The sequence below is a fragment of the Protomyctophum parallelum genome (genome assembly GCF_964188405.1).
Source record: "Protomyctophum parallelum genome assembly, chromosome: 19".
NCBI classification, from domain to species: domain Eukaryota; kingdom Metazoa; phylum Chordata; class Actinopteri; order Myctophiformes; family Myctophidae; genus Protomyctophum; species Protomyctophum parallelum.
This window is the reverse complement of record NC_139717.1, coordinates 9,522,084-9,534,975: the sequence shown is the minus strand read 5'-3', so window position 1 is coordinate 9,534,975 and position 12,892 is coordinate 9,522,084. Positions and strand designations below refer to the sequence as shown.

At 42.0% G+C, this 12,892-nt stretch overlaps 1 protein-coding gene across 1 annotated transcript in view; it reads left to right on the top strand.

The window, feature by feature from the left end:
- Positions 1 to 6,837, top strand: part of LOC310877262 (gamma-aminobutyric acid receptor subunit rho-2-like) — a gene marked incomplete at its 5' end in the record, with an annotated part of 38,670 nt that extends 31,833 nt beyond the window's left edge. The window contains 5 exons of the mRNA XM_083791070.1: positions 933 to 1,015; positions 1,326 to 1,466; positions 3,088 to 3,240; positions 3,475 to 3,692; positions 6,251 to 6,837. Of these exons, the coding sequence (XP_083647196.1) occupies positions 933 to 1,015; positions 1,326 to 1,466; positions 3,088 to 3,240; positions 3,475 to 3,692; positions 6,251 to 6,586 (931 nt within the window). The 3' untranslated portion in view covers positions 6,587 to 6,837. The remainder of the gene's footprint in view (positions 1 to 932; positions 1,016 to 1,325; positions 1,467 to 3,087; positions 3,241 to 3,474; positions 3,693 to 6,250) is intronic.
- Between the last annotated feature and the right edge of the window lie 6,055 nt (positions 6,838 to 12,892).

Sequence of the window (12,892 nt, the reverse complement as noted above, 5' to 3'; positions counted from 1 at the left end):
TGTTACGAGAACAGGGTGAAGATCAGAGATGACAGAGACATAAAGAAATAAGGAAAACAAAGTCAGATAACAATAAGGCACAATGCCATATCTATATAGATCAGATACACAGAACCACCACAAAATACTCCGCCCAGGCTCTGGACAGGGCCCAAATTAGCCAATTGATCACACCTAATCACCCCTATATCTCCATATATGGAGCTGGCCTGTTCTTATATCACAATGATATTCTGACATTTGCATAGACTTCATATTTGGGCATAAATGGGACACAGGTATAATAACTGCAGGGTGGGTCATGCATTTCCAACTGTGTGTGTGTGTGTGTGTGTGTGTGTGTGTGTGTGTGTGTGTGTGTGTGTGTGTGTGTGTGTGTGTGTGTGTGTGTGTGTGTGTGTGTGTGTGAGATCCACTTGACTCGAGAATCTTTCGCCCCACCGACTTAAAATTGGACACACGTGCTCCACACCACCACGGGGAGTGCAGTGTCGAGTCCGTCGGATAGCCGGTTGTCCAGAGCCAGCACAAAAGCCATAATAACTGAGTGGGGCATGCATTTCCAACTTGCATCGTTCCAAGTAGGCCAGTGACCAACGGGCACCGCTCTAGTATCAGTAATGGAGAAATATACAATGTATCATAATTATACATAAAGCTGTTAAAATAGTAATGAAATGAGCCAGAAGAGTTCCTATGCAGGTAGTGATAAAAACAGCAGCATATACTGTACTACAGTATATGTATATTATATTATAGAGCAGAGCCATGCTGAATCGCTCTTCTCTCAAGTGACAGACTACCAGACTTTTACCCAAATCTTAGAACAGGTCAAATTCTGTTTTCCAATAGTTTTAGTTGATAACACAAGAAAGTTGAGTTTTTATGATGTGTATGTTGTGTTGTTTTTTTTGTTTGTTTTTTTCAACCAGGGTCACAGTGACCTCTGCCTGCAATATGGATTTCAGCCGTTTTCCTCTGGACTCACAGACATGCACTCTGGAACTGGAGAGCTGTAAGTTCTTAAACACAAGACGCCGGCTTTTAGGGAAACTAAAAGACTATGCCCTATATATCTTGGGCACGCCTTACCCTTTATCCCTATACTATAGCCGATAAAAATTGACACGTTGTGAACTTGTAGATCAGCGATTTGAACTATTTTAAAATGTTTTTCAAAATAGTAAAAAATTACAAATAAGTTTAGGGATAAGGGCTAAGGGATGGTGCAAGATATAGCCCTATTTCTCATCTCCAAACTCTTGAATACCATATGCTACTAAGCCCCACTAATATATTAATTATAATACGGTCCTGCTACACAGATGCGTACACAGACGAGGACCTGATGCTGTACTGGAAGAGTGGTGACGAGTCCCTGAGCACTGATGACAAGATCTCCCTTTCTCAGTTCCTCATCCAGAAGTTCCACACCACCTCCAGACTGGCGTTCTACAGCAGCACAGGTACGCCAGGACACGCCACACATCATAATGACGCATTTAACTCAGTGGTTCCGAAACAGTGGCGCAAATCTCTTTTTAATAAATGGTTTTTTTTTTGTGGCTTTCGCCTTTATTTTATATTTCTTTATGGAGGGACAGACAGTAGGCTGACGGGAAATGTGGAGAGAAATGGGGGGGGGGGGGGGGAAGACATGCAGTAAAGGCCGTCGGGATCGGCAGTCGAACCCGCGGCACACTGCCAGACTGGATTACCAGCCAAGGTGCCTGGACCATTGAGCTATATGGCCCAGGCCACAGCGAACATTGCACCCAAAAAAACTGAACTTTTAACATTTTCTGTGGTCTGCGGTTTTCTGGCTCAAACAAGAGCTCTGATTTTCCTGCTGACTAAATCCCATATCAATGTGATTTGCCAACAGATGTCACTGTTTTCAGGGTTTTGCCTGTTTTCATTGTGGCTCAAAAGGCTTCAGAACATAGTGAAAACCCCAGACCGCAGAATATCCACTGAATGTTCGAAGTTCAGGGTTTATGTCATGAAACTGGAACAACATATTTTCAGATGGGGGGTCCGTGGCCAAATACAGATAAACTCATGATTTAGAAGACATTTTCTAGAATCTGGTCTCGGGTCAATTAATTAACACCAGAGGTACTCCACCACACTACATCATTTCAGACTACCAACATCATCGGTCAAAGATGTCTGTGTTTGGGAGCTGGAGTAGTCGCCACAATAAAGTATTTGACATAGAGACCAACTTCTGCCTGAACACGCCTTCTGCACAGCTTCTTCCAGAACGACATGAACGACATGCTCTGAAGCTGGGAGGTCAGGGTTCGATGCATACCAAAGACTGTAAAATGGGCCCCAATGCCTCCCTGCCTGGCATTCAGCATCAATGGGTTGGATTGGGGGGTCAAATCAACCAATTAAATTATTCCCGAGTGTGGCACGGCTGCGGCTCACCGCTCCAAGATATGGGTCAAATACGGAGAACAAATTTCACTGCAGTAAGGTGTGTGACAAATTGTACGACTTTGATGCAGCCTTTGCCTTCAATAGAGAGCTGTACATATTTGCGGCTGCCAACTCAACAACCTTCAATGATCTGTGGAAATTCAATCCACAGACCTTCTCCTGGAATAAGGCTATCATGTACAATGTACATCTTAGACTTAGGTCCTAAAACATATGTACATACGGTCAGAAACAGTCGGATCTCCCGCACACATAACATCTGATGGGAACTGGCAGCCTCGACTACCAACAGAAACAGAGAAAAAACAGCTGCCCGGCACAGATTCATAAACAACATATCACATTCCATAATTCTCGTCTGTGTTTTTTACAGTTTAACAACTAATAAGAACGCCTCTTGTTCTGTTATTTGGAGATGTTTTATAAGCAAGAACATAAATTATTTTTATTGGATTCAGAAAAAAAGATTGAGAAATGCTGCTCACTCATCAGAACCGTCAGCAGTCATCAGCCGGGTGGAGCTGAAAACTTCACCCAGTGGGATTCACCAGGTCCCCCTTTACCCCAATAATGTGATCATGAATATAAAAAGAATCAACGTCTAAAAGAACAGCCTTCATCCCCTCTCCTCTTCCTCAGGCTGGTACAATCGCCTGTACATCAACTTCACGCTGCGTCGACACATCTTCTTCTTCCTGCTCCAGACCTATTTTCCTGCTACTCTGATGGTCATGCTGTCCTGGGTGTCCTTCTGGATCGACCGCAGGGCTGTGCCAGCCAGAGTCTCACTAGGTATACGCACGCACGCACGCACGCACGCACGCACGCACGCACGCACGCACGCACGCACGGACAGACAGACAGACAGACAGACAACTGTAATTGCCCTTTTCTATTGTGTCAAGCTCACAACAAATCACATTGCGATAAGTGAGCGTGTAGATGGCCATTTCCTCGCTGCGGTGCGACACTGTTAAACTTGATATAATATCAGTTTTGTCCTATGTCATTTAATTTGTTGTTCAGGCATCACCACAGTGCTCACCATGTCCACCATCATCACTGGAGTCAACGCCTCCATGCCCAGGGTGTCCTACATCAAAGCCGTGGACATTTACCTCTGGGTCAGTTTTGTTTTCGTCTTCCTGTCCGTGCTGGAGTACGCCGCTGTCAACTATCTGACCACCGTTAGGGACGGAAAAGAACGGAAGCTCAGAGAGAAAGTGAAAGCTCTGCCACGTCAGGTATGGTGGAATGATTCTTTTTCATGAGATTAATCTAATTTATGATTCAAAGTAGGCTTACGTTAATTGCGACCGTATGACGCAGATTAATATGAAAACCTGTCAGTCCGTCCGTCTGTCGATCCGTCACGCCTCCATATATGGTTGTCAGTCCATCACGCCTCATGACACGTCACGCCACCATAAGGTCGTCAGTCAGTCATGCCTCGTGACACGCTCCATATATGGCCGTCTCCATTATATGACGATCACGACACTGACCTCATCAAACCCTGGATAGCCATACATGGAGAAGACTGGATTATCACCTAGATCTGCATCTACATCTAACCTCAAACTCTTAGATCTCCATATATGGAGCTGACCTATGTTGATTCCACCCCACCCGTCCTTCCTCTTCGATGTCTCCCTTTTTGACTGATACCTGTCCATTCAAACTCTAGACGGGCCCGCCCCAAAGTTATTAGTGTAGCCGTACCCGGCAGCTGGTGAAAACTAGAGTTATCAACAGGCCCGAAAGTTAAGGCCCGGCCCTACCTGGACCCTCATCAAACCATGTACACTCAAGACACTGCCCCCGCTGCCACCCTTAGATCTCCATATATGGAGCTGACCTGTTCTGACATTCCATATGTTGATCTGACCTCATAAAACCCTGTACACTCAAGACACGCTCCATATATGGCCAATACAGAATTCATTCCATATGTTGATCTGACACGGTACACCCCATGCCAAAGCGCCAGCGCTCGCCGAGCAGTCTGCCATCACCCTGGTGCCCTTTAGGTCGAAGTCAGGTCGTGTTACTGGTAATACTCACCAGTTTGCAAAAACAGTACTTTCTGGGGACTAGGTTGGTGGAGGGTGTGTAGAGCCCATGCAGGATCACATTAGATGATTGACACAGGGGTGAAAAATGGGTTACAAAATCGTGGGATAAAAAATATATTAAAAAGAAAAAAACAGTACTTTCCCTTTTCTTTCTTTTGACACAGGTTGAAAGTGGTTAACTGATTTGGATGTTTTGCTATTCATCAAAGAATATATTTCACATTGTTTCTATTAACACTTTCAGAATATTGCCTTGATGAGCCTGAAGCTTAATTTACTGGTGTCACAGCTGCAACTAGAAGAGTTGTGTGCTCCACTTATAGTCTTCTTCACCACTATTGTTGTGGGATCACTGGGCTTTCATCCTCACAAAAGGTTGAAAGGGTAGTAGCCTATATTAAGCCTTTTTAATTTCCTAGCTAAATCACAGAAAAACAGCTAGAACACACAGTAAAAAAAAACCAAAACAGTGACACATTGCTGAAGAATCAAGCAGCATCAGCAGACAGTGAAACAAAACATAAAAACTCAAGCCAAGGTAGTATAAGTGGGTCTTAATGCGAGATTTAAAAGTCTCGATGGTAGGGGCCAGTTTGACGTGGGAGGGGAGCGCATTCCATAATGTGCGGGCTACGATAGAAAGGGCTTCACCTATCTGGTCTTTAAGCGGGTCTTCTTTGTGACCTTAAGATTCAACTGGCCCGCAGACCGCAGTGACCTTGGGGGAGTATAAACATCAATAAGTTCTGAGAGTGCTGAGGTGCCAAACCATTCAGTGATTTAAAAACAAACAAACAATCTTTAAATCAATTCTGAATCGAACAGGCAGCCAGTGAAGTGTATATGGTCACGCCTGCGAGTTCCTGTTATAGGAGACGTGCCGCAGCATTTTGGACTAACTGAAGCCGAGCAATGGAGGCTTGGTTTAAGCCAATATAAAGTGCATTACAGTAGTCCAAACGTGTGGAGATAAAGGTATGGATAACACGCTCAGATTCACTAAAAGAGAGCACAGACTTGATTTGAGCAAGCAGCCTCCGATGATACAACTACAAGCATGGCAGTTGTTTTTGTGGTGTGTATGAATAGATGACGTTTTATTCATTTTTGTACTTTATCTACAGTGAGTGAACCATTTACTGTGCCATTTGCCCAATTTCATAACTTCTAATATCCTTACCCCAACCATTAAAAGATGATAGAAATAAAAAAAAGCTTTGGCCACCAGAGGGCTCATGGACCACAGGCTAATGAGTGCTACTTCAGTATTTTCAACTTTTATACCAGGCTTCAGGACAAAAGGAAGCTATGGGTAGAAATAGCATTCACAGTATAGGTTACAACTTTTAACATTTGTGGTTCCCCAAGCGTAAAAGTGCTTTTGAAGGTTTGCTCTAGAGTCGAGGCCCACAACATTAGGATTCGAATATGGGGTTAATTGTATGTTGTGTTTATGATATATGCCATTTTGTCAGTATGGGATGTCAAACCTGTTCGTGCTCATTGTCACACGACACCCACGATCATTTGTATTCAATTTGGTTGCATTTCTATAAGAAACAGTGGCATTTTTACTAGCGTTTGTGGCACCGCTAAGTGAAATCGCTTTTGGTGAAATGTGTGATTCAAATCTGGGGCATATATACTCGACTTCTTTACATGACCAATGACCATAATCTGTTTACTCTGTGACTCATACACCCCCTACCCCCCCCCCTTCCCCCCAGGCCGCGTCACAGGCACTCCCCTGTACCTGTGGCATGTCCCACGCCAGAACCATGATGCTGGACGGGACGTACAGTGAGGTGGACACCAACAGCCTGGCCGGGTACACGCAGTCTCCCGGACACGTGAGCGAGGAGGACCCGCCAGAGAAGCAGCCGGAGCACATGGTGGTGCACCTGGCCCTGGACACCGAGTCCAATAAGGCCACCAAAAAGAAAGGCCTTCTCGGATTCCGGTTCCGGATAGAGAACACTCACACCATAGACACGTACTCTCGCGTTATTTTCCCCGGTTCTTACATTTTCTTTAACCTGATCTATTGGTCAGTCTACTGCTGAGTGTCCCCATCTTAATCGAAACTATAGCCGATCTACAAGCTCACAATGTGTCGCGATGTGACACGCTGCAAGCTTGTAGATCTAGCCGATCTAGCTATGTTGAACATTTTTGGCCTGTAATGACATGCCCAAAACAAGGATGCCAAGTCAAAAGTGGTTAACACAGTCTGTGATGGAACAAGACGCTGATTTTTTTTTCTCCATCTTGCATACTGAAGACTGCGCACTAATTTCTACAACAGGCTCATGTGGGTGACCCTCCATGTCAGGCGCAAACAGACAATTTCATGAGCAAGGAATATCTCAAGTCTCAGTGCTGGACTGGACTGCCTTGTTCAGCTTCCCTCTGTTGTATCATTGTATGAGCATTGAGCACAACATGACTCACGTTCCTAACCACTTGACTTCCTTGATGTAATGTATAGCCTATGGAGGCTTTTATCATCACGCTGACAAACTGTACCGTCGTTCTGGAACAGAAACAGTGACTCTGGAGAAAGTGGCAAATTACTGAAAATTCTGAAATGCATCATTACTTACAAATTACAAAAATGACTATTTATGTATTTACTGGCTTCTCCATTCACTAGAGGTATTTAATTTAGTATTTATGCTATGATAATAGAAATGTATGCCATTATATGACAGCTGGGATATGACAGCATATACATGTTGTGAATTGCTGTAATGCACTGGGTCGGGACCCATTTTTGGGTCATGGACCAATTTTTATGGGTCACGACTTGAGTAAAAACCTTATTTTATTTTACTACATTTGAAAAAGCATATTTCAAACGATTAAAATATTATATATATATATATATATATATATATATATATATATATATATATATATATAAAATAATTTTGTGAAAGAAATCCAAGAATTAAAAAAAAAAAGTGAGCACGGCGCAAAGCGGCGTGTTGTGTGCTTGTAGATCTGCTATTTTCACCAGTTTGGGTCCCGGGCAAGTGTGGGAACCACTGCTGTAATGCACCTACTTTTATTTGTATGCTTTTATGTGAACATTTCCTTGAGGGGGTTTGTAAAACCGTCGAAAGCTTTATCAGTGATGTAACAAATGTACAAACTTGCGCCTTAAACAAACTGTCTTCGTTTTTTTCGACATACAGACATGCATATGCACGCGCACACACACACACACACACACACACACACACACACACGTGCACATGTGTTTGTGGCACTTTGATTGGATACAGTTTCAAGCATAATTTCATCCAGTTAGTTGCCATACATAATGGTAAGAGAGAAGAAAAACTGCATGAAGCCAGATGTATGGCTCCTGATGCTTATATAGTGTTAATAGCTTATAGTGTTAATAATTGACCAGTACAAGTAGAAATGAAAACAATTGTAACAAGGTTTTTTTTTTTTTACAAATAAATACATTTATAAAATGTCAAAGAAAATATAGCAGCTTTAGAATTGCAGCTTTTTAAAAGAAAAGGTGCAAAAAGCATCTGTGTCACTTTAGTATTTAACCACATTAACCATTATTTTATACTTTAGCTATTCAAACTAGCTATTGAAAAATAGCACATCTACAAGCTCATAGCACGGCACCGAGTGCTACACTATGAGCTTGTAGATTTGCTATTTTAGAAAAATCATGAAAATGTTTGCAGATCTTTGAATATATAATTCTTTCACAGCGAAGTCAGTCCTCAAAATACACACACACACACACACACGCACACACACACACGCACACTAAACTAAACAACAGACCACCTTCCTCTCCACCTTAAAATAACTACACATTATTGTAAATACTGGTAGGATTGTCACAGCGAAACAATAGAAGCAAAAATAAAAAGAATCCAAGTGACATGTCTCATGTTGTAGGCATTTGTGTCAGAGAGGCTCCCATTTGTAACATTGCCATCTTCACAGGCATGATCGGTGACTTGAGCTCCCTCAAAGCCAAACTGTTTCGAGTTTTGGTCTTATTCAGTTCCACCACAGAGAATTAACACTCTAAGCATCAGCATTTGAATGTGGAAGTACCAACACCAACTTGGCAATACGAGAGAGTTTTCCGTTTGTTACACTCTTCAGGTCCGTTGTATGGGAGAAGTTCAGTAAGCCTAAAAAGAACACAATGTGGTGAAGTAATACCGGTAGCTGAAACATTTCAGATGTGGTCATCAAAATTTAAATCTAAGCTGCTCTACTTGTAAAGCATATTGAGTTAACTTCTGTTATGTACTTTACACCCCAACTAACCTAGACAAAGTAGGCTACAAAGCGTCCACACCACATTCTATGCTCTGCTGGACATCCAGAAACAGCATGTTTTATCATGGGCTCTTTCTGCATGGTATACTCCATGGGTTCCCAAAGTGGGGTCCGGGGACCCCTAGGGGTACTTGAGGGAGTTCCAAGGGGGACCTTGCTCAATTAGAGATAGTTACGAACCAAATGGACCCTTATGGGTCTGTAACTCGGAGAGTGTACACATTTTGTACACATTTGTACACTCTTAGAGTTAAATTAACAGTGGTTTTTCAATATAAATTGGTGGACCAGAGACAGAAATGCCATTAAATCGGGGGTCTGTAGCATAAAAGTGTGAAACTGGGGGTCCATGAAATTAATGTTTCGGAATCACTGCCAGAGCCGTAAAAATACCCCTTATCAAGTTATCAGTGACCCCTTATCGGGATCACTGGCATATGTTTTCAAATGGGGGTCCGTGGCTTAATAAATGTTGTTTTGGGGGTACTTGACATGAAAAAGTTTGGGAATCACGGGTATACTCCAGCCCTCACCAGAAACGCCACTGCTGCCTGATTACCACAACCGCTGGGCAGCCGTCACCTGTTCCCAAGGAGAGTCCCATGCACCATGGCCTGTAATGGAGAACAAACATTTAGGGAGAACACAGCATACAACACATTACATACATTAAAACTCAGTTCAAGTGGCTTCACGCCACATACAGTAATAGAATCGTTCACATGACCTGAAAAAGAGGGTGGTCTTTTGGTAGTGAATGTGGAAGATACTGTCAAAATAATGTCCAGGCAAAGCAGCAGTTAGTTAGCCTGGTTTCCAGCCCGATTCGCTGCAGATCTGAAACATGAATGTCAATGTTGTTACTCAAAGGCAAAGGAAGACTACTGTTGCAGATAGCACATAGCTCAGTGAATTAGCTCATTGGCTACATGATCTGGCGGTTGTAGGTTCAAACCCCACCCAAGTCTTTACTTTCAAGACCGATTTCTAGAAGAACAACTTCAAAACAAAAAAAAAGCAGCATCAATTGACTGGTACCAATGGCACAGTGGGTTAGTCAAATGAGACGCCACAGGATACATTGACGGTTCAAAAACGTGTTGGGTTTGTAAATAAACCATGCATGTGTGAACATTAGTAGTGTGATTATTTGATGTGCCAAAATATGCCATTGACCCCCATTATAAATTTGAAAGCACTATATTTCTATAAAATCTAATTTCTATCAAAGATTCCTTTTCAGGCAAACATGTCCATAGAAATGCTATCTAAGGGGTTGGGGTAAGTCCTATGGGCCATGATGGAGTCTGAAAAGGTGGGTTTTCAGACTACGGCGGAAGATTGGGAGTGATGCTGCAGTTCTGACTGCAATGGGAAGTGCATTCCACAGTTTTGGAGCCAGAAGGGAGAAGAGTTTGGGACGTGTGGAGCGTTGTCCCGGCGTTTTTAGTGAGGGTACTTCCAGCTTCCCTGCGTTGGCTGATCTGAGTGAGTGGGAGGGTTTGTAGGGTTCGATCATACTTGCAAGATATGGGGGAGCCATACCTTTGGTTGCTTTGAATGCCAGCATCAGAGCTTTGTATATATTGATGTATATAATATATAATTTGTATATAAGATGAACCTAAGTAGGCTAAAATGGGGTTGGTAGGTTTAAGTATGTAGGACTAGTAGCATGCCAAAGTTTGTGCTATTGCCATAGAGAATGCATTGGGCGTTTAAGTTAAATAACTCAGAAACTACAAAACATTTTAAAGTAAAACGTTACAGCATGTGTCTCCACATTAAGCTGAATAATAAAAAGTGTGAATGGAGTTTCTAGGTGAAAGTGACTTTTGACCTGCCTATAGAGCTGACATTGAGCCCCATGTTAAATGTCTCAAATTTGAAAGCACTATATTTCTAAAACTACGAAACATTTCAAAGATTCCTTTTCAGGCAAACATGTCCACCGTAAGATGAACCTAAGTAGGCTAGAATGGGGTTGTTAGGTGTAAGTATGTAGGACTAGTAGCATGCCAAAGTTTGTGCTATTGCCATAGAGAATGCATTGGGGATCATTCCTCTCATCCTCCGCAACACCCTTTTTTCATACACCGCTATACACCGCGAGGATATGGGCTATATAGCCCATTTTGTACATTTTTGTACATTTTGTAAATTTTTGTACATTTTGTACATTTTTTTTGTACATTTGTTAATTTGTACATTTTTGTACATTTTGTACATTTTGTACATTCTCATATCGTTGCTTCTGGAGGTCGACTGGAACTAAATATTTTTGAGATGCGGGTTGGCGGCCAGTTACATTTGTAAAAAAAAATTTACATTTTTGTACATTTTATTTGTACATTTGTTCCTTTTCTTTGTACATTTTTGTACATTTTTGTACATTTGTAAAAAAAAAAGTACATTTTTGTACATTTTATTTGTACATTTGTAAATTTTGTACATTTTGACTAAATATTTTTGAGATGCGGGTTGGCGGCCAGTTACATTTGTACATTTTTTTGTACATTTTGTACATTCTCATATCGTTGCTTCTGGAGGTCGACTGGAACTAAATATTTTTGAGATGCGGGTTGGCGGCCAGTTACATTTGTACATTTCTTTTGTACATTTTTGTGCTCGAAACAGACTAAAGCATCAGAAATAAATAAGAACGGTAGCCTAAATGAAAGGCACAGCCCCCTCACGTATTTGAAGGGCACCATCAGTCGTCAGAAAATAAGTTTGGTATTTTCGGTGAGTCTATCATGGTTAAAATGGAGTTTGAAGTTACAATGGTTTGTATATGAAAATACTGAATAAAGTCACATAAGTCACAGTGTTCACATAAGCCTGAGTAGATGATAAAATTATTATTTTTAAGTGAAATATTGCTTTAATATTATTAATTCTGCAATGTATAAAATCTGGATAAAGATTAATGTTTTCATGTACTGTATGTGTCTTGCAGGTTAACCATGTGACCGTGGTGTCATGCGGTGACCTTGGATGGGGTCATCAGGAGATGGCTGGTATTGGTAATAGAGTCTACTCGGCTGAGCTGAAATGTATAACGGTGTCAACGAACGCTCCCTGAGATTACGAGGTGTACGGTGTTCGGGACGTATTGTGCCATACAACCTACGCGGCTCTATTCATACCGGCTATCTTCAACCGAGCGACGGAAGGCCCCCCACGGTACGTACCTGGATTACATGTGGCTGTAGTAGAAACTAGGGCTGTGTCACCATTACAACATGTTAAGTTGACCATTCATTGTCATGCATATGGTCATCCGGTAGGCCGACAACTAAATGTTTCCGTTTTCTTTTCCCCCTGTCATTTCAGAATGTGAAGCTGACGAGGACGTCTGTATTGAAGGTACAAACACTATGCTGCTGTTGCCACTGCTGGGTGCTGTTAGCAGTGGAGGTTAGTAAAGAACCTTTTGCAAGCTGCTTGTGTAAGTGGGCTACATGCTACATGCTACCCTACCGTCATTCGCACCGTGTATCGTTTCACGTAATTTGTGTGTATAATGCCAGTCCACATCACATGCCACTATGGGCTATGATGTTTGTGGACTCATGTTATCGTTTAACATAATTTACGGGTAAATCTTTGTCACGTCACATCACATATGTATGTTCTGTTCTAGTGTGTATGTCCTGTTTGTTTTCTGTGTGGAGTTATTTGAGTTTCTAGTGTCTCCTTTCTCTTTGCTTTTAATAAAGTTATTTGTTTTGGTTGTCTCAGAAAAAAACTCTCCTTGCCCATCTATTGCCCTAGTTCTTCACTAGTGGACTTTGTGTGTACAAATGTGATGTGTCGGTATGTGATTTATGTCTGGTATCATTATGGTAGCATGTAGCCCCTTAACACTGTTTACAGCCTTCTATGCTGTAGATCTGTCCACACTAACGGGAAGAAAATTATGGCAGATTTTCTTCCTTGGTTAGTGTGTGTGTTTTGTTTAGTGCTGATATTTAAGGTAAGTGGCGTAGTTTATTATCTTTGGCTATCGGGCAGAAACCTTGTATCTCCATAGTTCAACC